The sequence below is a fragment of the Pelodiscus sinensis genome, chromosome 6 (assembly GCF_052426305.1).
Source record: "Pelodiscus sinensis isolate ZL-2025 chromosome 6, ASM5242630v1, whole genome shotgun sequence".
Classification (NCBI taxonomy): Eukaryota; Metazoa; Chordata; order Testudines; family Trionychidae; genus Pelodiscus; species Pelodiscus sinensis.
Window position 1 is genome coordinate 5,944,150 of NC_143057.1, and position 26,511 is coordinate 5,970,660.

The following is a 26,511-nucleotide window of genomic DNA, read 5'->3' on the forward strand; positions in this document are numbered from 1 at the left end:
CAGCTCTAGGCTCCAGAAAGGGGCGGGGCCAAGGGCAGAAGGGGCGGGGCCAAATGTAGCCAACTTTCCTCTCTGCCCAGAGCACAGTATCCCCTCCCCCCCGCCCGCCACAGGCCTCAGTGCTGCCAGGAGCACATGGCACGACACTCGGGCAGCAATTTAAAGGAACCAGAGCTCCAGCTACCACCGCTCACCAGGTCCCAGGACAACTGGCCCCTGTAACACTCCCCTCCTCCCACTGGTTAGCAGGCCAGGTCCTAGTAAGCCCTGCCCCAGTACCTAGTGGCAGGAAGGGACCCGCAGGCAAGGGGGAGAGATGGCTGCCAACGTAAGGGTTCGGCAGCGCAAAGTAAGTCTGGATTAAACAAAGGGGAAGATGGAGAACGGTCACAGACGGGGAAGCGAGCCCTGGCCATGAGGGCACATTCAGGTCAATGATACAACTGACCCCCTTTGCTCACTTCTTGCGAGGTCCAAAGTCAACGGGCTCCGGCCAATGCTGACTCAGGGGCACACAGGGTTGACGCACCGGCAGCAGCAGCCGGGACAAACAGCACACCCTGGCGCGCTGCCCACAGCCAGCAGAGAAGAGGCAGAGCTTCCTTTTTTAAAAAAAAAACAAACCCCGAAGGATATTGATTGAAGTTAGAGCCTGCTCCGAAAAGCAGGGGAGGCAAAGGCAAGGCCCTGTCCCGCCCCCAGCGATTGCAATTGGCACAGCATCGGACCATTTTTAGAGTGGGGAGGGCATTACAGCACTTGTAAATAATTAACTTCGTGTTGCCTCAGTGGGCAATCGGCCCAGCAGCCCCAGACGCCCTTTCTCCATCTGATCCCAGCCTTAAAAGACATAAGAATGGCCAGACTGGGTCAAACCAAAGGTCCATCACGCCCAGTGTCCTGTCCTCCAACAGGGGCCAACGCCCACAGCAAGTGAACAGAACAGGGAGTCATCAAGGGATCCCTTCCTGGTCACCCATTCCCAGCCTCTGACACAGGCGAGGGACACCATTCCCACCCATCCTGGCTAATAGCCATTGATGGACCTAACCTCCAGGAATTTATCTAGCTATTTTTTGAACCTGGTTAAAATCGTGGTCTTCACAACCTCCTCTGGCAAGGAGTTCCACAGGTTGACTGCACTGGGTGAAGAAAAACTTTATTTTGCTTGTTTTAAACCTGCTGCCTATTAATTTCATTTGGCGATTCCTACTTCTTATGTTATGGGAACAAATAAATAACTTTTCCTTATTCCTTTTTTCCTTACCTGTCATGATTTTATAGACCTCTATCATATCCCCCCTTAGCCTCCTCTTTTCTAAGTTAAAAAGTCCCATTTGAATTACTCTCTCCTTATCTGGGACCCATTTGAAACCTCTCATCATTACTGTTGCCCTTTTCTGAACTTTTTCCAATGCCAAGATCTCTTTTTTGAGATAGGAAAGAAAGAGCAAAGAAGGTGCCATCTTTTCCCCCATCCTCTCTCCCCCGATGTGAGGCTAAAAGCTTTTCTTGCTGGTATTCAATGTATGACTCCAAAGTAGGAATGTGAAAGATTAATTGCTAAGTCCCATGCTTAATGGGTGAGGCTTACAGGTTCTGGTTAACTGGTGAAGACTGGAGCAGCTCCCCCCCCCCCCCCAAGCAGAGTGCAGCCATTTCCGCGAGATAAAGTTCAACAGTTTCTGCTAAAGATGCACCAGCTGTCAGACGTGCCCGGCTGAGAACCTGACTATTGCTAAGGGCAGAGAGGGGTTGGCCAAAGTCAGATGCAACCTCTGGCGGTGTGCTGCCTTTGGCTGGGGCAGACACAGTGTGTGCGGAGCGGAACAAGCCTGGTTGCAGAAAAGGAGGAAAGCGCTCTGTGTGAGTGGTGGTGGACACGCAATGGAACACAGATAACCCGGATGGCCCCTGTGTTCTGCAAAGGGAGGGCATGCTACAGGCATGAGTGGGGGAGAGGGAGGAGCCCTGCCCGGCTAGCTGAGTCCAACCCAAATATGGAATAACCCTTGTCTGGGCCTGTCCCTCAAGAACCAACCAAATGCCTTGACTGGCGTGAAGCTCTGATGTTCATGTGTGAGATGGCAGCTGAGGCGAGTGCCAGCATCTGTGCTGTTTGGTCTAACGAGGTGCAAAACAAAACATTCAGTCAGGCCTGCAGCTATCTTCACCATGGGAGGCTGATGGGAGCAAACACTCCTGTCGACTTCCCTTTCTCCTCACGACTGCCAGGAGTACCGGAGATGCCCTCAGCATTCCATTTAGTGGGTCTTTACTACACCCGCTAAATCAAACGCCAAAAGATTGATCTCCAGCACATAAGCATAGCTGTGGCCTAAGACAAGTAGCTCTTGTAGACTTAAGACTGGTGCCCTTTGAAAAACATTAATGCAAAAAGAAGGGACATACCTATACCTAAAACCTGTTCACCTGCCTAAGCACACGCTGAAGTCAATGGAGTTACACCAGTATAAACCCTGTGTCTGACAAAAGGGAAGAGAGCTGATCCAGGTCAAAAACCCAAGCTCAGTTCCCTGACCACAGCTTTCCTGTGCAAACTATGCATGCATCACTTAGGCTATGTCTACACTCACAGCTTCTTGCGCGAGTAATATGCAAATGAGGCTAAGCATGGAATATCTCCAAGCCTCATTTGCATACCTAATGAGCCACCATTTTTTTCAGAAGAGGCTCTTGCGCAAGAAGGAGCATCTACACTGCCCCTTCTTGCACCAGAAAAACCCTCTTGCGCGATGCCGTTACACCTATTACTTTTCAGGAAGAACGGCATTGCACAAGGGGGTTTTTCTTGCGCAAGAAGGGGTAGTGTAGACAGCTCCTTCTTCGCAAGAGCCTCTTCTGAAAAAAATGGTGGCTCATTAGGTATGCAAATGAGGCTCAGCAATATTCCACGCTTAGCCTCATTTGCATATTACTTGCGGAAGAAGCCGCAAGTGTAGACATAGCCTTAGTGTCTCTGTTCCTGGGTTCTCCAGCTGTAAAGAGATAGGGACAGCACTGCCTTACCTCACAGGCAGGTGGTGCCTATTTAAACCTGTAGGGTGCTCACTGTGACAGGGGCAGATTCAACCCACTGCCACGTTCACTTCTTACGGGAACAGACCAGAGCAGGCTGGAGAGAGCCTGGCTCTATCTGGGGAGGCAGAGACAGCAGCTACCTATTTAGCCTGGAGCAGCATAGAAGCCTTAGGGGAGGCAAGCAAGGGAAGAGGCAGGGGAGGGAATGGCAGGCCTAGTCCACCCCCAGTTACTTGCACACTGTGAAACAAGGATGGGACCAAGACTGAGACTCAAATGCAACAGGGGTTACCAAACGCAGGGCCTCAGAGGGACTTTGTGGACTTGGAGGTAGAAATCAAGGGGGCCCATCGTGCTCTGCTAGACTCATGTCCCACAGGCTTGAGGGCCACTTTCGTACAAGAGACAGACGGTCAGTAGTAATTCCTTTGTCCTTCACGGGGACGGAGCAAGCACGTAACCTTGAATAGTTCCCCCCACATGCATAAGGAACTAGGTGTGAGGGTCTCTCTCGTGCTAGACCTCACCTCTTTCCTGCAACTGATAAAAAAGTATGCACTATTGGCCCGTGCTGAGTGTTTATTCCACCCCTTCACATAATGCAGCCCACAGCTGGCTCAGGCCTTTAGTTGCTACCGTAGTGTAAGTGTTCAACAGTCATTTGTAATAAACCCAGGCTAGTCGAAATGCAAAGTGTTTTCATTTGTTTCTCCTGAAATATTTGCTGGCTTGCATCCCCCCCTCGGGCCTGTTCAGGTTCTAGCAGTATGCATTTTGATTCAACTTTCTTAACTTCAGTTTTTAGGGATTCCTACAGTCTCTGTTTTTACAGTAGGAAAAATGTAGGGAATGGATCAAAAAGTGAATTTAAAAACAAACATTTTATTTATCTAATATTAGAGGTTTCAGCATTTTGCCCCATGCAAAAAGCCTGCTTCCCCCACCCCCAAGAAAAGCTTTGCGTGTTTGATCATAATAAAAACAACAAGTTTCTCCCAACAGGAGACTTTGGTCAAAGCCAAATCAGTACATCCTATTGAAGATAACAAATGTTGGGTGAGGGGGAATAGCAGGATACCCGGTGTATCCCTCGCCCGCCTCCTGCTTCCCTAAGCAACGGGCACCCCGCTCAAAGCTCCTTATTGTGTGTAGCTGGAGAAAGGGTCAGACAGCCAGACGGGAGACTTGCCGACTTGTTTTAATGAAGGGTTTGTAAGGGAGCGTGACATGAAATGGACAAGTGGGCTTTATTCTCCCTCAGCCGTACCAACAATGGAGAGTCTGGGCGGATTCACAACCATGGCTAATTTGTTGGGTTTTTTTACTTACACACATTTGAACGGATGGGGGCTTTCTATTAGTTTATTACAGAAAACAGCTCTGGGCTATGCTTGTTCTGAACCTAATTTTTGCAATAAAGGCACCAAGCTTTATTATAGAGCACAACATGAGCATCTTTGCCTCGAAGAACCCAGGGTAGGCAATAATTTCCATGCATTTGGGAAAGCTGCCAGGGCCTACACATTTCTACTCTAGCAATGGAGGAGGTAGGCAGTCCAGCTAGGAATGGGGAAGTTCTAACCTAGTGCAGGAGGGTGTGCGAGGTGCAAGCTCCGGCAAGGAAGTGCTTAACAGTTCCTGGCTGACAGGCCAGATAGAAACGTTAGACAGGTGGGATCTGGTCCATGGGCTTTGTTTTGCCAACCTGTGATATAACTCCTCACTCCGGCCTACCCAGCAGCATCTAGTTCAGCCCTATGGCACCGATTAGATTTCTTTAAACATCCAAACTGCAAGTTCCAGGACAAAGCTATATAACCAAAGCTTGCCTTTCCTTCCAGTTGGATACCGATTGCCGCTGCACCATCTGAAGGCAACAGGAGCTCAGCCGCGGCTTTTCAAGTGGGCCAGGAACATGTAGACAAGGTGTTTCCAGAGGTGACTAGGGATTTTAGGCACCTCAAATTTTCCAGTTCTGAACTTCAGCCCCCTTTATAGGGCCAACCTGTGTAAGCCCAAAATGCTCGTGTTCTGAAGCCCATCTCTTTTAAAGGGGCCTCTAGTTAGACACCCAAAAATGGAAGCATCCTAAAGTCATGAATCACTTTAGAAACTCTCAGGTGTAGAGGTGAAAGGAAGGGGACACACCCTGGTGCACCACTCGGGCAAGAACCAGCTCTAGGTTGGCCATGTGTGTGTGGACCCACAGTCTGGCCCCAATTTTACTGTGAGAGGAGGGGCCTGGCCCTGATCCCGCTGCAGCAGGGGTAGGAGAGGAAGTGGAACTGACTGGCCCTGTTTGGCTGCAACTGCTTGGCTGCTATAGCCTGGGCCTGGCCAGCTAAGGTAACCTAGTCCCACAGTTTTCACACTCCCCCATACCCGCTGCCCTACCTCCTGCACCGCCCACATACTGCTTCCGCCCCTGTCCTGAGTCCCCCACACACCCCACTCCTAACTCCTGCACCACCATCCCACATTTAATTTCTTACACTCACTGCTGTATCAGAAAATACGCACCCCCTGCCCTGAGGCATGTTGCGATACATTTCTTACAGGCACTGTCTTCAGTTCCTTGCACGCCTGGGCATGGTCCTGTGTGCGCACACAGGTCAGGTGAGGGCACAGCCCCACCCTGCAGGTGGCGGGGGATAGTCAACAGCAGCTGTTCGTAACACACATGGGGCCAGCATTAGATTAACACTGGGGTCCCTGGGCTACTAGATTGAGTGGGCCCCCCCCCCCACAAGTCTCTCTGCCTAATTTCAAACAAAATGATCCCAATTATGGCATCAAGGCTGTTAGACCAGACTGAACTTGCCTTTTAATTAACAAAGCTGTTCTGGGGTTATGGGTTATCAAAACAGCCTTATGTCTTACCTTAGAAACTTAGAGCCGCTGTTCTTTCTGGGAGGGAGCTGGGTGCAGGAGGGAATTCTGACCTAGGGCAGGGTGTGGGGGTGCGAGATGCAGGCTTCAGCCGGTATGCACACAGGTCGCTGCTGCTCTCGGCCGCCTGCATTGGTGTTGCCTGTAAGCTATATGTTTGTACAGCCACGTGGGAGAGCATCAAATGCCGCTCAGCTGATTAGCAGAGCACCCACAGCTAGGTTTGTGTTTCTACTGGTGGTGCACATTCACACATGACTTGGTGCATGTAAATAAATGTTTTCCACACAGAGGGAAAAGATCAGAGGGAACACTGGCTTGCAAGACATGGCCCAACACCGCTCCCTAAGTGGCCAGTTGTTGGCATAACTCTTCCCTTCCCTCCAGAGGGGGGCAAAAACAAGCAAGGAGTAGACAGAGGTTTCTCCTTCTGAGTGAGTCAGTCAAACTGCTGCCTTGTGCCCAGCAGCCCAGCTGGATTGGGGGTACAAAATGACTGTCAGCCCTCAGGCAGGAACGGTGGAGGGGAAGGGTGGGAAAGCAGAAGCCGCCATTTAGGGCCCAGAGAGACCCGAGACAAGGGCACCAGGCCTGACAGGCAGGAAGGCGTTTCAACAACCGGTGTCCCAAAGACAGAGGTAAAGCAAAAGGTTGTAAACAGGGCCTAGGAGAGAAGGAAAGGAACAAGCTGGTAACGTCAGAGGCCTAGGCTGCTGCCAAGGTTGGCAGCCCCCCAGGATCTGTAGCCCCTCAAATCTGCATCCATCTCCTGCTGACTACTGAAAGCTACCTGGGAGAGTTTAAAGAGGGTATTTTAAGAAAACGATCTTCCATCATGGGGGGGAGGAGGGAGGGCTCTTGGAACAGCTTCAGTCAGAGTTGGTGCCCCTAAGCTGAGATCTGCTTGGAAGTTACAACGCCCTGATTAAGGGCGTTTGACTCTCTCCACGTACCTTGTGCACAGTTCTAGGCACACATCCCCACATCCTGCAGGTATAAGTGGAGACAGCCAGGTGCTACAGCATCCAGACAGAGTGCCTAAGGATGTGAAAGGAAGCTGACAACCACTGCTCCAAAGAGCACACAATCCAAGCCGGACCTGATACGCCGCTCGCAGAGCCTCAAGTGCCGTCTTTGCAGGATTGGGGCCTGAATAAGATCATGCGCGGACACCGAACAGTGCATGGGGGAGCAGCATCATGGTTATACACTTGCGCAGTTCCTCAGTAAGACACGGATTCTGCAGAGCACTTAAGCACATGCTTCGCTTTATGCATGTACTTAGATCCCCCACGACTTCAGCAGGGCTCCACATGGTGTAGGAGCCCGGGATCAAAGCCTAGAGGCAGGTGCACAACTCGATGCTTCCACTTGTTTTTAATAAGGCTGCCTTTTTTTAAGCCGTCCCAGTTTCTAAGGGGAGAGGCAGATCAAAGGCAGTATATGAAAACCCCCTTACAGAAGAGACACATTCCTTTAAAAGGGAATACACACAACCCTGAAAGGCTGCTCAGCTAGACAGAGGGCATTAGCACTGATGACAGGAAGGCTGGTCCAGTGGCTAGGTGCTAGCCAGGAATCCATGAAAGTCAAGTTCCATTCTCTGCTCTGCCACCGCCTTCCTGTGTGTCCTCAGGCAAATCTCTTAATCTCTGTGCCTTGGTGCCCCCTCTGGGAAAGGGGACACACCAACAGGGGAGGAAAGCACTGCGAGGGTAAAGATATGGAAGACTGAGGCATTCAGATACCACAGTAAGGGAAGCCATGCAAGTAGCTAAGACACAACATTTTGTTTCAGAAGTTGAGCATACTCCTAGACTGCATTAAATAATTCAGTGTCCTAAATACCCCACTTCTCTAAGGAAAGCAGGTGTAATTCATTTTCAGTAATACCCAGCTTTGATTTAGCATGTTGCGAACCAGATTCAGTTCCTCTGCACCCATGTTCTTTTGAATCTTTGATTTGTTTGGTGGAGGGGTTGGGGAGAGAGGTGGGGAGGGGCGGGAAGGAGGTCCTGCCAGTGGCAGCTGCAGTGGAGAGCATGCTTAGCTAGTCAGTTGCCTTATAAATCCCTAACAACTTGTATGTCCCAAATCTGCCAGCAACAGGCTACGATGCTGGCAAGGTCTCACACGAGTCTTGTTTCGGCTCTCTAGGAACGGTAATTTTACATTAAATACGGTGTATTCCATAGACTCCTAGGGCTGGCAGAGACCTCAGGAGACGATCGCATCCAGCCCCCTGCCCAAAGCAGGACCAACCCCAACATTTGGTCACCCTCTCAAAGACAGAAAGAATGAAGCTAAGAGCCCAAAACACTGATCCGAGAGAAACGGTCTTTTTTAGAGCAATGATCATGAATCTCTGCTACGCCCTGGCTACCCCTGGCAAACAAAGATACGACGTTCTGAACGGTGCCGACTAGCCACAGCAGCCAACTCCACTACCGAACGCACGAAGCGCTTTCTGCCTGAGTTACCTGAGCCGGCGTCCCCGAGCTGCTGCAGTTTTCCCAGGAATTTCTGTGCGTCCTTTATGCTGCTGTCCTTCTGGCCGTACAAGAGCAACCTCTTGGCATCCGAGAACAAGCGGGAAATGCTGCAGGAGAGGGATGGGAAAGCAGACAGTGCAATCGTGACCTGAGCCACCTTCCACCAGCTCCGTTTTACATCTCCGTTCCTTTATAGCCAAAGCCAACCCTCGTCTGTACTCAGGGTAGTTTGAGGAAGCCTAAATCAAAGCCATCTTTAGAGGAAAGGTTAAAAAAACCTGCCCTGGGAGCCTTCAGGTTACTTAAGTCACGGGGGATGCCAGGTGCTTCTGGTATGGCTGTCTTATTTTACCTGCTAGGATAAATCACGGCTTGTAAAACGCCTCCACAAATACATCCCTGGTCTTTTACGATTCTTTTCCAGGTAGCCAAAGTCAACTGACCCCCCGAACGCCAACTGTTCCGGGATTATCCCTGTGGGCGTAGGGACAGGTGGGCGCAGACCATATTTAGCGCACAGTGAGGTGGGAAGGGAAGGGCGCCAGGCAGCCAGTCCTGGCTAACATCCCTGTTCTCAGCAGCGCACCGCTGCCGGGGCACATCCTCCCACAGGGGCTGGGGAGAAGCAGCTACAAGAAGTCTCGAGCTGCTGCAGTTTTCCCAGGAGTCCACTAGCCGGGAGTGGACACTTGAGCAAGGTTCCTCCCAAGTGCCACCCGCTGCGAATGTCCCAGGGGATACGGCGCATCTCTGAGAAGCAATGCACCTCTGGGGCAGCGCAGAGTCGCACCAGTCGCCCAATGGAGCGGCCCTCAAAAGGCACCTGCGAGGGCCAGCGGGAGGGACGTGCAGCGAGGGTGAGGCGCTGGACATTCTCCTTGGCGGCTCGCCCAAAATAGCAAAATCGAATAGCACTGCTTTCGAAATAGCCAACTCCTTTCAAAGCTGTGTGGACGCTCCATGTGTTACTGCAAAGTAACTCCCTAGTGCAGACCAGGGCTAAGGTGGCAGCTCCCAAATTCAATAGCTTCCCAGCCAAGGATCAGGCAGCTTTTTTCCTTTCTACTGGAGAAATTCTACCCCAATTATGTTCGCTCTTTAGTCAGGGCAAACCTTCTTATCTTGCCGGAAGCTCTGCCTGAGTAGGGTTCACTCCTGTTAGGCTGGGTTTGCACACTCATTGGCTAACTCTAACCGGACATGCTTTATAGGGCAGGCGTGGCCTCTGTGTACAGTTCCTTCACAGTCCAGCTGCAGGAAAGCACCACCGCAGAACACTGCTCTGGAAGTATCTAACTGCCTGCTGCTGCTACCACCACTCACAGCTTATGCCTAGAGTGTTGTCCCCCAAAAACGGTCCCCGGGAAAAACCACATCTTGGACTTACATGGACCTGTTGAAGTTTCCGACGACCCCGGGGGATTCCCCGGGTGTTGGGTAGCGGAAGCAGGGGTTGTTGGCATTACAGATGATCCCTTGGACCCAGGGCAAGGTTCCCGCCGAAGGCATGGCCTTGTTTGGAAAGTGACCTAGAACAAAGACAAACGTTTGGAAAAGTTACCTTTGTTTGCAGAATCGGAAACATAGCCAAAAAAAGGGGGAGAGAGGGAGGGGGGAAGTGTGACACTGTAGGGCCCAATCCTGCTGCAACTTCTTACTAACATCAACCATGCTGTCCCCCCCAGGAACTTAGAGGTCATGAGTCCAGCCCCCCCAAACTTGTGAGAATGTAATACTAAGTAGGGGCTCCTCTCTTCCTTCAGGTTTGAGCGCCTTTTGAGTTATGTTTTCAGGCATGTCTCCCACAAAGGAGAGAGACTTTGGTTTGACTGAAAGCTGACTTAATCGCAGGATTCCAGGATCAGGGACTTCCAAAAACAACAAGAGACCAAAAATTGTGACACCCACTTAAAAAAAAAAAAAGATTGAGAGACTTGGCAACACTGAATCAACAGGAGTTTGGAGTGAAGAAGGAATCCAAGGCCTGGCCCTGTTTGGAGCTAGAGTGCTCGCCGAATTCTCTCCTCACCAGTCCTTGGGTTTGTATGGATGAGCAGGGCATCTTCCCAAGCCAGGCTACAAACCAGCAGGCAGCCAGAAGAGGTAAGAAGCAAGGGGCTGCATTTTTTGCAGGGGAAGGGAGCAACGTGGCTCTCTTCCCTGTTTCCCTCCCTTGGCTCAAATAAGTTCTTGTGCTCTCCCACCCCAGTAGGGACTAGCAGCACGGTAACTTCCCCAGGCTCCCCCGGGATCCCCTTCTTGCTTCTGCCGGAGAGGGAGGTAAAGAGACTCCATTCGGTCTTCATGCCCTTCCTGTCACTCCAGGAGTGGCCTGCAGGGAAAGAAGGGCGTTCTCTCCAGGGCGTTCTCCCCAGGGCGTTCCGCACACAACGCCACTAAGCTTCAGGTGCGCACACCTCCCGAAGCCAACAAAGCCATTCTGCATTTGCCCTGCTGTTGGCTCAGGTCTACATGCAACCTTTGGGTTTGGGGGGTGAACCCCTGTAGCATTCCAGGGAGGGGGGGGTGGATGCCACCTCTGGGCCCCCTCTCTAATCAATTTGCATTTTGTACTCCCCCCCCCCCCCCCAAAAGGTACTCCCAGCTTCGCCCAGCCAAGAGAAATCACTCTTCAAGTTTTCCATACTGCCTCAGAACGATTCAGGTAAGGATGTGAATTACTAGGGAGAGTGAGTTTTGTTAGTGTTTCACAGGAATGACTGGGGTCTTCTCTGTCAACCTGTCTGGTAGGAGAGGCCACATTCTTGTGACCAGGAAAGTGGAAGGAACTGCTGCGACATTTACAGTACATAGAAGGCAAAATGAGTTCCCCACAACTACGAGGAAAAGAGATCGTCTCCTGGCGATCACCTTTAGTTGAATTTGCACAAAATTACCAATTTGAACCTGGGATTCTACGTTTCAAGTTCTTCCCCCTTTCTAGAAAGCTGGAAAACTCCCACAGTTCCAAGGATGCGAATTTCTCTTTGTTCGATTTTCTAATTTTGTAAATCAGGAAGCTTCTTCACCATCTCCGAGCTCTTCCGTGACAGGGATGGAATTTAAAAAACACAAATCACACACAACCACCCTTCTCACCAGCACTTTAAGTTTCCCCAGGCACAAAGAACACCACATCTAGTTTGCTCTGATTAAGGAAGTTAGCAAAGAACAAATATCAAGTCTTGGAGAATGAGATGCACATGTTGTAGCATTCTGAACTGGAACAAAATCTTATCTGAGGAAAAGCTCATCACCTAATAAACCATCTTGTTAGTCTTTAAAGTGCTACATTGTCCTGCATTTTGCTTCAGCTACCCCAGACTAACACGGCTACATTTCTATCACTATTTAAAGTGCTACGTAGTCCTGTTTTTTGTTTCAACTACACCAGACTAACACGGCTACATTTCTATCACTGATCTGAGGAAGTAGGTTTTACCCACAAAAGCTCATGATAATATATTTGTTAATCTCTAAAGTGCCACACAACTATATCCTGGAGAGACACAATAGTAGCTCTCAGCAACTAGAAATACTCTACATGTAGAAGGGCAGCATACGGAATGTCACTGTTTCCTTGCAATGACATAGCTGAAAACACCACTTGGCTTTTTCAGTAGCCTTTAAGTAATGCATATTTCTTCCTAAGCAAAACATGTTTTCAAATTCCGAGGAGACTGATGAAAAAAAGCAAGCTTCCATGAGATAAAGATAGTAATCTCGTTAGCGCTGTATTTGCAGTGGTCTGTTTGGCTTGGCTATGGTGGAAGTCATAATGATCCCTTATATAAAGGGTGGGGGGGAGGGGGGAAAATCTTGCTGACTGTATCAGGTAAGAGCCCTTAAACCAATTGAGGCTGTTAAAAATTACCAAAATCCTGAACTGCAAAGGCTCAGCCTCATGCATGACTCAACCCTTGCTTACATTCTTGTCCTTTTCAGATAAGATTAGACAGCTGACGATTTTTGGTTTTTAGCCCTGCTCGGCACAGTAAAATATTTCATATCGCATTGTTGGAAAGTGTTTGCACATTGCTAAGTTCCTCTTATAATTTGTAATGGTCTGGGAGTCATTTTATCACACCCTCCAGAATAGTCAGCACAGATAACAATTCTGTTCTAAAGACACACACACAGCTGCCCCAGAGTTCACTGTGACCCGATTTGAAGGTTTCCCTCCATAGCCTGGCTCCCAATTCAACCAGAGACAACAGTCCACTTTTACAAAACTCATCCGTGTCTATTTGCAAACGAGTGAATGTTCAATGAAACTGACCTGCACTCGAAAGAAGCTTAAAAGAAAGAATCTAGTGACTTATCCTCAGAAGCTATTAGATGAAAGGAGAGATGTGAACGCCAAGTGGTCAAATGCCACTCCACACTTCCTGCTAAAAGCCTCTGAAAAAAATAAGCAATTATTCAATAAAAGGGCAGGATTCCATGTCAAACAGCGGTCGATTAAAATTCCACTCCTGACACAGCTGGGTTACAGTAAAGGGTTTAGGGCAGACATCTGCAAATCTCAACAGGGATGCTTCTGCCTTTCAGGCTTCACACAAGACCAGAGCTTCAGCGGTGTGAGCGAGCACGGGCAGAGTTACACGGATTTACACCAACTGAAGCTCCGGCTGAGTCCATTTGTTTTCCCTGAGCTTGAGGCCCTCTGTCACAGTCTTGCCTGTCTGAACATCTCAAGTAAGGATGGGAAGAGGCAGGTAATTGTATCAGCTACATGATTAGTCGGTAAGGGAAGGCGCTCTGTGTCTGCCTGCGCTGGTCCAGGAGCTACCCCTGCTGAGGCTCTGAACTTTACATGCAGTAAGAGCTGCCCGCGCCAGGTCCAGTAGCCCCTGTCCATAGGGGATTCCAGCTCAGGCCACTGCGAACAGGGGCTGCTGCCGCCAACCAGGTTCTGCCCCGGCTAAATCCTTTACTTTAACCCTGCTTGAGGGCAGCCTCCCCAGTGCCTGTCCCCTCCGCCTCTGATAGAGGCAGCAGGGTGGGGAGGAGGAGAAGACAGGTGGCACCACAGAACCAGTGTTGGGGGGAGGAAAAAAAAAGTTTTTAAGCCAGTTCCCCCCAGCACCAGCTCTTGTTCTCCCCTCCCCTTGCTGCCTCTGACGCAGAGGCAGCAGAAGGGGGAGGGAGGCAGTAGTCGAATAGTCAACTCAACTACCCAATAAGCTTAGGCTTGTTTACATCCCTGGTCTTGAGGTGTGCAACAGCTTGAAATTTCACCCATGGAGACTTCTGGTGCCTGCCAAGCATTAGACAGCATCAGGCTAGCTCAGCAGAAAAGAAAAACCTACACAACTGGCTATTGTCCAGAGCTGGCCGGATAATGGCAGAGCTGCAACCTCAGCACCTTGGCTCTGCGGGACTCCCGATCGGGAAGAAAGCATTTTTCTGGGAAGGGATTCCCAGCTGGCTTGAAGCTCTAGCAGAAAGCATCCTGTCCAGCAGTCACTCGTGCAGGAATACTGCGCTAAGGCAGCACCGCTTTTCACAATCATCCGCTGCGGTAGTGAATTTTATAAGTCAAGGGCCGGGCACTCCCCGGTGAATTCAGTTAAGCAAAATTCTCTGAACTTGGGCATTAGGTGGAACCCAGGAATAACGAGGTAAAAGAAAAAAACAAGGAGCCCCCTCCCCCCCCCCACACACACAGCTGATTGCAAACACGAGAAGTTAGGACCACCAGACGGGGCTCGGTGCTGACCAACAAGTCAGGCTTGCTACACAACGGGCATCACTGTAGCTAACGGGAGGAAGGCAAAGAGGTAAGAGGGACCAGTCTAGGTCCATAGATAATGTGGAAGGACAATGCCAACCAGTTTCCCCACAACAAAAAGAGCAGCCCGTGATTCCAGCCGGCCCACGGTGCCCCCGTAAGATAAGCTGGCTCCATCCAGGGTCTGCTAACGAGGTCCCTGGTGTTTTTACATTCCTCAATATGTAGATTGCAGAAGCACCCACAGGCCCTTCGGTGGCATGGGGCCCAACCTTTCTGGTTGCTCTCCAGTCACACTAAGCGTTTGCCCTCTGGCCTGAGATCTTATCTAACTCGACAGGGCAGCCAACCAGCAGGCAGGCAACGGAGGGGAAGGGACTAGTCCAAGGTCACACGGCAGGGCAGAAACCGAGCTAGACAGAGAACCCAGGTTTCCCCGAGTGCAAGTCCTGTGCCCTACCCACCGGGCTAGGGATGTGAACGGGTAACCAGTTACCTAGGTAGCAGTCAACCAGCTCTTCTGCAGGCAGCCTTGCTAAGCAGCAGGCAGGTGAAAGGGGCAGGCTGGGGGGGAGGGTGTGCTCCCACTTCCGGGGCCCTTTCGGGAGAGCGAGGGGGGGGGCGGTATCCTCCTGCCTCTTCCCGTATCAGAGAGCGAGGAGCAAGCGCTCAGCTTGTGCCTTCCTCTGGCTCTTGGAGGAGGATGCAGCAGACTGTGAACTTCTATCAGGGCGGGAGGGGCAAGAGGAAGAGGAGCAACAGTGACCCACTATGTGGCTGCAGCTCCCACCCTCCCAAAATAGCACCTTGGCCCTCCCCCCTTACGCTCTCCAGCCCTCCGACTCCCAGGCCGGACTCCTGAACCCCCCCGCATCTCCCTGCCCCGGGCTCCCTCTGCCCTAAATGCAGCTCTATTCTTGAGGCACCCCAGCGGCCCCTCTATCTGGGGCACGGGGAGACTGAGCGAGGCTCTCGCTGCACCCCCGAGCTGCAGTGCGACAGCACACGGTAGGCTTTTCACATGCACCGTTCACACCTGGACTGTCCCCACTGGCTCCAAAACTTACTCCCGTCATGCAAGGGCACGGCCAGATTGGCAGCTGCTAACCCAGGCTTTCTGTCTGTTTTCTGTCCGGCAGCAAGAGCCAGGCTGCTTACGGCACTCTCGTCTCATGCTGCCCTGAATGCAACTCCTTTCTGGGTCTTTTGTGGGAGACCCACCAGCCACGGATGGAGAGGGAGGCTGGGGTGTTTTCCAGAGGACGCCCCCCCAGCGAGGGGTTCTCTCAAGGCATTTGCCTAAACCAGCATCACCAACTCCACACACGCCCAAGGGAAGCTGCAGAGAGGTCTGATGCTGGAGCAAAAGGCCACTGAAGACCCCAGATCCACCCCGGTGGCAACTGGAGGGGGAAGCAGAGGGGCTGTTAAACAGCCCTGACTAAGCTGTGATTGTCAGTCAATGGGCATTCCCTGTAACCCACGCACCAAACGACCACCCTAGGGACTCGCGTCTCACTTGTCACTTACATTCGTGTTGTTCGTAGGGCGGATACGACAGGCGCACCGAGATCAATATAAAGAAGATGAAGAGAGGCCAGGCCACCTCAATCAACAGCTGCAGCTGGAAAATTTAAAGCACAAAGCATTAGGGTTTCATAGTGACGATGTGGAGGAAGAGGAGATCACTGCAGCACCCGAGCGTAAGTCAGGAGAGACACTGGAAGCATCGTGCCAGCCGGCTCCGCCAACGTGCTCTGAAAGAGTTGGGGTGTTGTGGATCCCAGGGGCCTTGGGCAGCTGTTATGTGGTGGTTACACTGAACACACGCCGTGTGCTGTTGAGGGCTCGCCTCTGGTTGGTTTTCGATGGTTAACGTCGACCTGTGGGGTGCAGAAGCGACACTAACCCCAACGCATCTCATAGCTGCTTGCTGAAACGCTGGCCTCCTCTCAGGGGTAGCTGAGAAGGGGTGTTCCCCTGGCCAAGCCCTAAACCTTTAGCCAGGAACCAAGAGCTCAGTTCCAGCTGTTAACAGCCAGGTGCATCTAAAACACCGCCACGGAGAGCAGCCATTACAGCACACCTGGTCCCATGCTGTCATCTCCTGCCTCTCCATCACCCACTCCTCTAGTACCTACAGGCCCTAAGGCAAGCGGGGGGGTCCCACTGCACTAGGAGTTGTATGTACCCCTAGTGAGAGACAGCTGATGTGAGGACTTCCGACAAGCTACATAGACCAGATGAGAGTATTATCCCTGCAGCGTGGCTCAAGCACTGAGATATGAGCGTGTTATCCAAGGATAGACGCTCTGCCTGTGTCGGAGCCAGAAATGGAAGCTATCATGTCCGTGTCCCTGTCTAGTTCCTTCCACCCCTACGTTTGCTGCCCAGAAAGCTCCTCTACCTGCAAGCTAACCTAAGGCAAGAGCAAAAGGAGGATTTAAAGTTGTTCACATTTTGCATATCTCTCACACACACACACACACACACACACACACACACACCCCAATCATGTTGATCATTCGTTGGCTCAGGTGTTACCCCTTCATTTACAACCTTCCGGGAAACTCAGCCTAGCCTGGTCTTGCCTTAACCAGCAAGGGTCCAGTTTGGTCTTTACACATGCACATAGGTCACTGGGACAAGGCCAGGATCTCACCGTGAGGTACAACCCTCCACACTGCTCAGTATCTATGTACTGTACCAAGAACCACCAGAACTAGTCCCTCAACATTCAATAGAGGACACTCCAGGCAAAGGCCAGGGAAGACAACTGGATATTTGCCAACAAGGCAGTTAAACCCACTCAGTAAAAATGGTGCATTTACTCCAACACTACAGGTTGAGCCTCCTAAATCTGGAACTTTCTGGTCCGGCAACATCCGTGGTCCAGGAGAACCCCACAGAGAATAAACGTAGGCATAAGATGGCCTTTTTCAAGATCATTTTGGTTACTGGGTCCATTCCATTCCCTAGCGTCCATCAACTAAAAAACCCCCAGAGCTTCTTCCTTTTGCTGCGAATGCTCACTGAGTTTCCCTGATGCCAATTACTTGCGATACTATTTACCTGCGCTGCTTTTCATCAACAGCTCCCTTTACGAAGGTGGGGAAATAACCCCCTATTCGTACACACAAAGCCAGAGAGGCACCCGGGCATGCAGCAAGTGTAGTCTAGACTCCCAACTGACAACGACTAGATCACCTTGCCTCCCGTGGAACATAGACAGCAATGAAAAGCTTCTAAACGCACTGAGTAATCCATTCCCCACCCTAGACTCTGGGCCAGAATCCTTCAGGGACAGGACTGCCATGCACATGCCCGGCAGCAGGGTACAAGGTTGCCAGGTGTCCAGTTTTCACCCAGTCTAGTTAAAACACAGAAAATACCGGATATATAAAATGTCCGGTATTTTCCATTTTTCTTGGACAGAAAGCCGGTGGGGACATTCTTTCCCTGGCACGTCTGGCCAGGGGAAGAGGATAGCAGAGCGCACAGGGATATTTAAAGGTGTAATGACTTTTTTGGCTCAACAAGTTTGGTCTCCCCCCTTTTCTTTGCTCAACCAATTTTTTCCACCCCATGTTCAGTTTTTTTGTTTTGTTTTTTTTAGTTTGCAGCAACTCTAGTGATATGCCACCAGCCATGCTGGGTTTTAGTATTGTTAGTCACTGTCACACTGCTGACTTGCACCACTGCAGACTCGAATGGGGACAGTTAGATCTAGCGATGTGGCAAGAGCCCCACCGAACACGCCCCTCCACAGTGCATCACCCTGAAGACACGGCTCCTGGGGAACGCAGGGTGTTGCCCAGAGCTCCGTGGACACAGGTCACGTGCACATCTCAGTCCTTTTCGTAGACTGCTGTTTGCAAAGGAGCAGAGTAGCAGGAGGTGCTGCTGAACAAGGGGAACTGAACCAGCGCATGCAACCGTGACCCCTGCCCCCTGCTTTGCCTTCCCTTCCCCAGGGAGCACGCCGTACACTTTGCACAGGACAACTTCCACCACCACAAAAGCAACACCTGGGCAGCACACGTCAGGCTGAGCTTTGAACCCGGCTTTTGCAAGGCAGCTCCAACTCACTCCAGCTTGGAAGCAAAGGAGAGATAGGAAACGCACTGCAGGGACTCAGCTCCAGGAGCTCTTGTGGCAAGAGGGGAATGGGGTGGGGGGGGGAAAGAAGAATCTAAAAGTGTTTCATCTGTCTACACACAAGCTGTTGGCTGGGTCAGATTTTTGGCTGGTGCAAAATCAGACTTGAACTGACTTCCATGCTCCTATGCTCATTGACAGTAATTTAATATTCTTCCCCTTTTGGCACTGCCCGTCCAATCCCACAACTCAACCGGTAGCAAGACAAAAACATCAGGGACAGGCAGCAGAGCAGGTAATTAAGTTGCTCCACCCAAGGCCTTGGTTACAAGTTCACTAGAAATTATTAGTACGGTCTCTCATCTGACGGGCGATGAGCCAGGAATAGCACAGCACCGATGAAGTCTGGAAAGGACCAAAAAAGGCTAAGGGGTCAAGACACTCGAGAACACGATGCAAGGCAAGAGCCGGAAGAGTTTTCTCATTGACTGTCTCACAGCTCACTCTTCTCCTAAACAGGTCAGTAAGTTTTTGGCCTCATCAGAAGTCTAGTTATGCCCATGTTGCCCAGTAAAGCCAGGCCTGGTCAATACACATTCAAAACTAAAAGCTTTAATCCGCCTTCTATTTCATTCAGGACTCTCTGGAGGGAAGGGTAAGAGATTCTTGAGATACAGAGGCCAATGCCTCAGTGAGTGCAAGCCAGTGGATGTCAATGGATTGCTGCCCATCAATACCAAGGGAGGATGGGGATCTATGTTTTGTATGCCAAGGAGGAGACGTCGTTTAGAGAGTTACAGAGATTAATGGAGTTATGGAGATTAATGGATTTCAGCTGCACAGCTATGGGCCATGCTGCAGGTTTCTGTTTAGTTCTGCAGAGATCAGTTAATAAAAGGCCTAGAAGCAGGGTGCTCAGCCTTTTCTATAGAAGGAGCCCTTCAAAAGCCAGCAGTACATGGCTGGGACTGGAGAGAGAAAAAGCTAAGAGCCCCCTTAGAGAAAGCAAACGAAGTGCTGCAGAATGGGATAAGCGTGAACCTGAAGGGACGGGCAAAGTTCCATGGCCTTTGACGGTATCTATCCCCTGATAACACTGGTGCTCGCTTGATCTTATGTAACGCATCCAAGCAGACATGGGTTCCACTCCCACTAGCGAACAGTTGGAAATGGTTAAAGAGCTTATCCGACTACTTTGCACCCCCAGTTCCCATAACTCATCTCATGCTGATGGTGCATTCTCCATTCGCACGTCACCGAGGTCAGACCTGTCCTGACACCAAAGCGCCAAGGCAAGGCATCTCCTACCCTCACTGGCAGAGTTACCCGAACGACACTCCAAAACAACTCTTGCTCCAGGGCTTGGATGTCCCAACAGCTAGCCACAGGTGGCTATTTGGCCAGTGAAGTGTGGCTAGTTTGCTAGAGCCATAGCCACTACAGTTCTGGGCCCCCCACTATAGAAAGGATGTGGGCGCATTGGAGGGTCCAGCGGAGGGTGACCAAAATGATTAGGGGGCTGGAGTGCATGACCTATGCGGAGAGACTGAGGGTATGTCTACACTTGCACCCTATCGAACTAGGGATGCAAACGCAGGCATTCGAAATTGCTAATGAAGCGAGGATTTAAATATCCCGCGCTTCATTAGCATGATCTTGCCAGCGCGCTAGTTCGAATCACAGCTGATTCGAACGCGCGCCGGGATGCGTTAGTTCGAACCAAACCCCTTGGTTCAAACTAACGTTACTCCTCATTTTTCTTGCAGTGCGCCTGTCTGAAGGCAGGGCTGTGCGCTCATACAGCTACTACGTCAGCCATTCGAAAGCCACACCGCATACAAGACAGCAGTCTGGAGCTGAACAGACACGAGCCATGCACGTGTGTCCTTTCATGATGGGACCACATCAAGAGAGGAATCTGATACTGCCGCTAGGGTGACAGATGTGGCAGGGGGTAGCCCACTAGACCAATGGACATGTTGTGAGTAATGTGGAAAGGATCAAGACTTCCTCCTGGAGCATGCGACAGTCCCTACCCCAGGCTCAGTCCCTACCCACAGCTGGTCTGGTGGTGTTGCTTCACTGGAAGCCATAACAATCACTACACAAACGCTCAGCCAAGCTGGGCCCCGCTCCTTTGTGTAGCAGCGGAGTCTGTCTTATCTCCAGACCGGGCAGGCTCCAATATGGCCACACTTGGCATAGAAAAGAGGAGACTAAGAGGTCTATAAAATCATGACTGATGTGGAGAAAGTGAATATGGCAAAGTTATTTACTTGTTCCCATAACATAAGAACTAGGGGGTCACGAAATGAAACAAACAGGTAGCAGGTTTAAAACAAAATGAAGAAAGTTTTTCCTTCACACCACACGCAGTCAACCAGTGGAACTCCTTGCCAGAGGATGTTACAAAGACCAGGACTTTAACAGGGTTTAAAGAAGAGCTAGATAGAGTCATGGAGGTTCGGTCCATCAATACTTATTAGCCAGGATGGGCAGGGATGGTGTCCCTAACCTGTGTGTCAGAGACTGGAAATGGGTGACAGGGGAGGGATCACTTGATGGTGACCTGTTCTGTTCACCCCCTCTGGGGCACCTGGTATTGGCCATTGTGGGCAGACAGGACCCTGGGCTAGATTGGACCTTTGGTCTGACCCAGTGTGGCCATTCTGATGTTCTAAGTTCTGCCTCCTCTGACTTTGGTTCTGAAACGATGTGCCGAGTGCCTGAGTTCCCACTGACTAGATCACCTCAGTGCCTTGCAGAGGCCTGAAACCAGAGCTCAGCTATGAAATATGGACATTTTAACAGGATACATCCGGCCCGCCCGGTCCTCTGTCTGCCTGGAGGGTTTGGACTTGGAGGCGGCAATTCAGGCAGGCAAGCCAAAAGAACAGCTCAGGCTTACCGTCTGTCTTCTCCGGTACGTGAAGTTTTTCCACAGCAGCAATCCCAGCTGCGTCCCGAAAGCCATCGTCCTTCAGCACGCCCGGGAGCTGCCCTGCACCGCAGCCGCCACACGCTGCCGGGACACTGCAGCTGGGCAGTCACTGGAGAGCAGAGACAAGGAGAGGAAGAGCCCAGTTATAAACAAAGCCCAAAGTGAACAAGTATCACAGTCTAACCTCACTTACGCCCACGCACGCCAACTCAACCCACTGCTGCTGCCAGAGGGTTCTGGCCCACCCCCCTCCCACCGTGCTGGGGGTGCAAACCAGCGCAGACTTTGACCCTGGGCAGCAGTTCTCTAAAGGCTCCAAGACTCAAAACGAAACATCCCCCAGAGGGCAATTCCCCTGCTTACTGAAAGTAAAACTCCAACTAAGCGACAGTGTTAGAGACTGGGAGCTGCTTTGGAGAATCTCTGGTTTCAGTTTGGGGAGAAACCCTGGGTCAGTCGAGGCTTCTCTATAGGAGACAGAACAAGCACACCAGGGCTAGCCCCACCCCATAATCAGCTATCCGGCTAAACGTCACGTTTAACCGGTTAACCAAACAGGATTTTACATCCCTACTGAGGGCACAGGCCATCCTAATGCATCTGCACTTGATGGGCAAAGGCAATAGAAAATCCCTCCCCTCCCTTGCTAGGGAAGGTTAGCACACTGATGCCACCGATCCATCCTCCTGAAGACCAAAATCCTGACCCACCAGCGACTCCACAAGGTGCAAGAGAATCACAGCAGTGCCGAGTATAAAATGCTCCCAAATTGATTTGGCCAGTGTGAGTGTGGCACATTCTGACCTGGCAGCATTTCACACTCACTTTGTACCCGGGTGCAGGGCAGCACAGAATCCGATCTCTAGAATTCATTTTGCTGTCAGTTTCGTCATACAATAGGTGAACAGGGTGACTTTTCTATGCGGCAAAGCTCTAAGCCGTTATTCAAACACCGATATAGCGGCTCTTCCTTGATATTAGTTCCATGGAGAACACACACATATGCTTTTGATCATTTGACACCCCTTTGCACTGTGATTTAAGTTGCATTCCTGCCTGCAAATGGCAGCAAAAGCACTCCCAAAATTCACACACACCACGAACGTAAAACTCGGGTGAAAATCTCTGACCGGTTTTACAGACTAAATAGGGTTGCCAGTTCATTTCAACAAAAAGATACTGGACACACTTGACATTACATCACAATCTACATTACATCTTATTTAGAAAATACTGGACATTTATATTCTCAATTTGTTTCCCCGAACAGAAAGCTCAAATACTGGACTGTCCAGTTAAAAAACTGGACAGCTGGCAATCCTAAGACTAAATGATCAATAATTTGTCCTTAAAAAAAAAAAAGCCACTCTGATTCAACCAACATCCTGGCTAACGAGTTCTTCTTAGCCTTGTCAAAGACTAAACATCATTATCGCAACACCAAACGTCACAGCAACCTTCAGGATTGAAGCCTGGATGACCGAAACCTGACATTTGCAGAATGGAACGACCAAAACCGATTAAACCCAACTGCTATCGTACCAGATTCCTAGGCAAACCACGCATTAGTAGAAGCTCAGTGCTGCTTCACATTCATAGCGGGAGCGGGAGAACAAATGAAGAGGCAGAGAACCAAAGAAACAACAAGGATGTAAGTGATCTATGTCCATCCAGAATCACCTCAGTCTAGAGTCAGTGTAGGCCCATGTACGGTCCCTGGATTCTGGCAGGTTCTAGGAAGGTTGTTCATCCACACACAAGCTACCTCCCGCTGGAGTCAGGAAGTGTCCGAGTGCACTGTGAAAAAGCAATGCCTCTGATGTTCCAGTGGCATGGACATGTGGTTCCCAGAGCTGACCGACTTTGCACAACACCCAAGGGGGGGGGGGGGGGAATTTGGCTTCTGACAACGAGGTCAAAGGACAAGCTTTGGCCTCCAAGGACTCTGGTCACCCAGCACGCTTGATCACAAAGAAGTTGCAGCAGAGAGGCTCTGTTAAACTGTAATAAAACACCACTCTGAAAAGAAACTCAAGTAGGGACTTTTCCGCCCCCTCTACTGCTGCTCATTCTGAAGGGGGCCTGAGTCAGCACTGCTTTTACTGCAGGGGATCAGAAAGCATTTTCTTTACAAGCCTCAGGAAGAAATCTGAGCATGTCTGTTGCATTACGATACCAATCAACACCGATTCTCTGCCACCACTCACTCAGGTATATTGCCATATATTTTCCTTTCTACTATCTCATAGAACTGGAAGGGACTTTGAGGTCATTGAGTCCAGTCCCCCACCTGCACTGCAGGACCAAGTACCATCCCTGACATCTTTGCCCCAGATCCCTAAAGGGCTCCCTCAAGGATTGAACTCCCAACCCTGGGTTTAACAAGCCAATTCTCAAACCACTGAGATACCCCTCCCTCAGGAAAGTGCCCTTGCAACTGGATAGAACACTCCTGCTTTTCAAGAATTTGCTACATGTCTGTGGGCCAGGAATCCACCTTTTGCAATTCCCACTGCAGCACAGCAAAAAAAAAAAAAGATCTAACTTTATTAGGTGCAAGAGATAAACACCCAGCTGAGTTTAAACAGCAGGATGGTTTGGCTCAAAAATCCCTGAAGTGGTCAAAACCACGACTTGCCATATTAACTCAAGAATGCTGCTTGTGTTATTCCAAACTGTACCCAAACCTATTCATGCCTACCTCTCAGCCACCTAGGGCTACCGATCTGAGGACTCTGTACAGAGACATCCTGTTTGTTGATGTCTATGACTGATACTCAGAGATTGCAAAACACTTTTATGCCTGCCTAAAGCTGGCTAGGACTTCAATGGACTTGTGAGGCAGACAGAGCTGGTTCATTTGTGACATAAGATGACTAGCTCCCCAAATTCAGAGAATTCCCAGTGGGTAAGAATCTCTGTGCAAAGTGACTCCCCCCCCCCCCCCCCCCAGCCTCCTTCAGATATTTCAGACGCTTATTTTTCCAGCTGTCACAAGGATGAGAATTAAAACATCTGTGGGAAGACCCTTGGCATAGCAGATGCCGCTAGGTCAGCTAGAATGCAAAATCTATCAACATTTCTACCCTCACCTATTTTGATGGGTTGTTTTCAGCACAGCTGTAAAACTCCAGTCCAACTTGCCACAGAGAAGCCTAATGCTACAAACAACCACCTCTGCTGGTTTCAGACAGGACTGTGCGCCTCACCCCTTCAAGTCACATTTTGCGAGTCATTAGTATGGGACATCCACCCCAAAAGCACTGAATGCCGCACTGGGGAATGGGAGTGTATTTTTGTCCTGTGCATTCACCACTATGGTTAAATTCTCTCTTCAGATGCTGAAGTATTGAAGTCAACGGGACAGCCACCTATTTATGCCAACAGAGAATTTGGCCCTTTCATTCTGTACCATAATTTGTTTTCCCATAGCCGGTGATCGTCAACAAGACAGCAAGAAGTCCTTTTACTCTGGCAGACAGTCCGGAGTGAGTTTTATTGTCTACCGTTGTCCTTGAGAATCCCTCCTGCCAACACTCACCACGCTGCACGGTGTTTGCTACTCCAAATAATCCAGCTATTCCCAAGTGAAAGAATGAGCAGGAACAGGCCCAGCAGAAAGATTCTGTGAGGTAGCCGCATACCCTGAGTTCACATACCCATTTGGTTGCCTGCTCTGTCACAAGCTTCTTGTACGTCCTTGGGTGAGTCACTTTTCAGTTCCACCCTTAAGAAATCCAGTAACTATTTTCTTCTTTGCTTGCCTTGCATACTTAGGGCTGCAAAATCTCCAGGACAGACACAGCCTCTTACTATGTGGCTGTCCAGCACCAAGCACATGGCGCAACCGAAAAGAAAAGAAAAATTTACCCTTACTTTACAATATCAAATCCCTGCCTGACCTCTTCTCTGCCTTCTCTCCCATCCCTGCTCCTCTCTCCCCCTCCCAGCACTTCCCGAGCGCCACAAATTGGCTGATTTCCCCCCGCCCCCAGAGCCTAAATGCAGCCAAGCAGCTGATTCAAGGCGCTCCAGAAGTGCTGGGCGGGAGGGGGAAGAGTAGGTGAATGGGGGCTGTCCCATGTACACCAGGCATGGGGGAAGAAGGGGACAGAGAGGAGGCATGTGGGCTGCATATGGACACCCCCCCCCAAATAGGTTCCCACCCTTGTTTTAGGGGCTACTAGATTGCAAACAACGAGGAGAATGGATTACTGCTTGGAGCACGAAGCGGGTGCTGCGATTGCATTCTGGAGCCGTGCTCTGCTCTGCCCAGGCACATTAGTCACTGCAAGGGAGAGTGGAGTCCCAGCTACTGCTTCTGATTAAGCACAAGGAGGAGCAAACCGAAGTCCCTTTGCCTTCCATCACAGGAGGACACAAGAATCTCGGGTGGGGGAAGGTGCTCCTCGGTCCCCACACGGGACGTTGGTTTGTCCTGCATTTGGTGGAACTTGCTTAGCAGAGGGACAAGCGGCCTAAGCTCATGCACAGCTGTGCACATCTGCGTTCCGATTCCTTGCCCGGGTGAGCAGACAGAGCTCTGCAAGCGGTACAAACAACTGGCCAGTCAGCCCTAACAACTGGCTGCGTATTGTCTGCAGCCACTGAAAAAAATCCAAAGGAGGGGGCCCAGATGAGAAATACGCCAGCGTCCTCTTTCAGTACCCCCCCCCCACGTCATTCCACTGGTTGTGGGGGTGTGAACTCTTCCCCCCCCTCCACCCCATCACCACATTTGTGAGTGGTTCACCTCAACTCACGGTAACTGCACTTTTATTCCCCCTCCACGGCCTGCCCCGGGCTCCCAGCTCTTCTGGGCACCGCACTGCAAGAAAGGTGTGGAGAAAATTGGAGAAGGTCCAGAGAAGAGCAACAAGAATGATGAAAGGTCTAGAGAACAGGACCTGTGAGGGAAGACTGCAAGAATTGGGGTTTGTTTACTTTAGACAAGAGAAGACTGAAGGGGGACATGATAACCGTTTTCAAGTATCTAAAAAGAGAATGTTAGAAGGAAGGAGAGAGAAAATGTGTTCCCTTTGGCCTCTGATGACAGCACAGGAAGCAATGAACTTAAACTGCAGCAACGGCAGTTTCAGTTGGACATTACGAAAAACTTCCTGTCGGGTGGTTAAACACTGGAATAAGTTGCCTAGGAGGGTTGTGGAATCTCCATCTCTGGAGATATTTACAAGCAGGTCAGACATTTACCCAGGATGATCTGGTGCTTGGTCCTGCTGGGAGAGCAGGGGACTGGACTTGATGACCTCAAGGTCCCTTCCAGTTCTATGATTGTGTGTGTCAATTCTCTTGGG

At 50.5% G+C, this 26,511-nt stretch overlaps 1 protein-coding gene across 3 annotated transcripts in view; it reads right to left on the reverse strand.

The window, feature by feature from the left end:
- ABCA1 (ATP binding cassette subfamily A member 1) overlaps positions 1 to 26,511 on the reverse strand; it is a 121,683-nt gene that overhangs the window by 77,968 nt on the left and 17,204 nt on the right. For 2 of the 3 annotated variants that reach the window (XR_012904577.2, XM_075931352.2), the window contains exons 2-5: positions 21,164 to 21,305; positions 15,688 to 15,781; positions 9,811 to 9,952; positions 8,412 to 8,530 (exon numbers count right to left, since the gene is read on the reverse strand). Coding sequence is in view for 2 of the 3 variants with exons in the window: in XM_075931352.2 (XP_075787467.2) it covers positions 8,412 to 8,530; positions 9,811 to 9,952; positions 15,688 to 15,781; positions 21,164 to 21,229 (421 nt within the window). In the remaining variant the exon portion in view is untranslated. Of the gene's footprint in view, positions 1 to 8,411; positions 8,531 to 9,810; positions 9,953 to 15,687; positions 15,782 to 21,163; positions 21,306 to 22,876; positions 23,662 to 26,511 lie in introns of those variants that run through there. The other variant, XM_075931353.2, reaches the window with a different exon arrangement.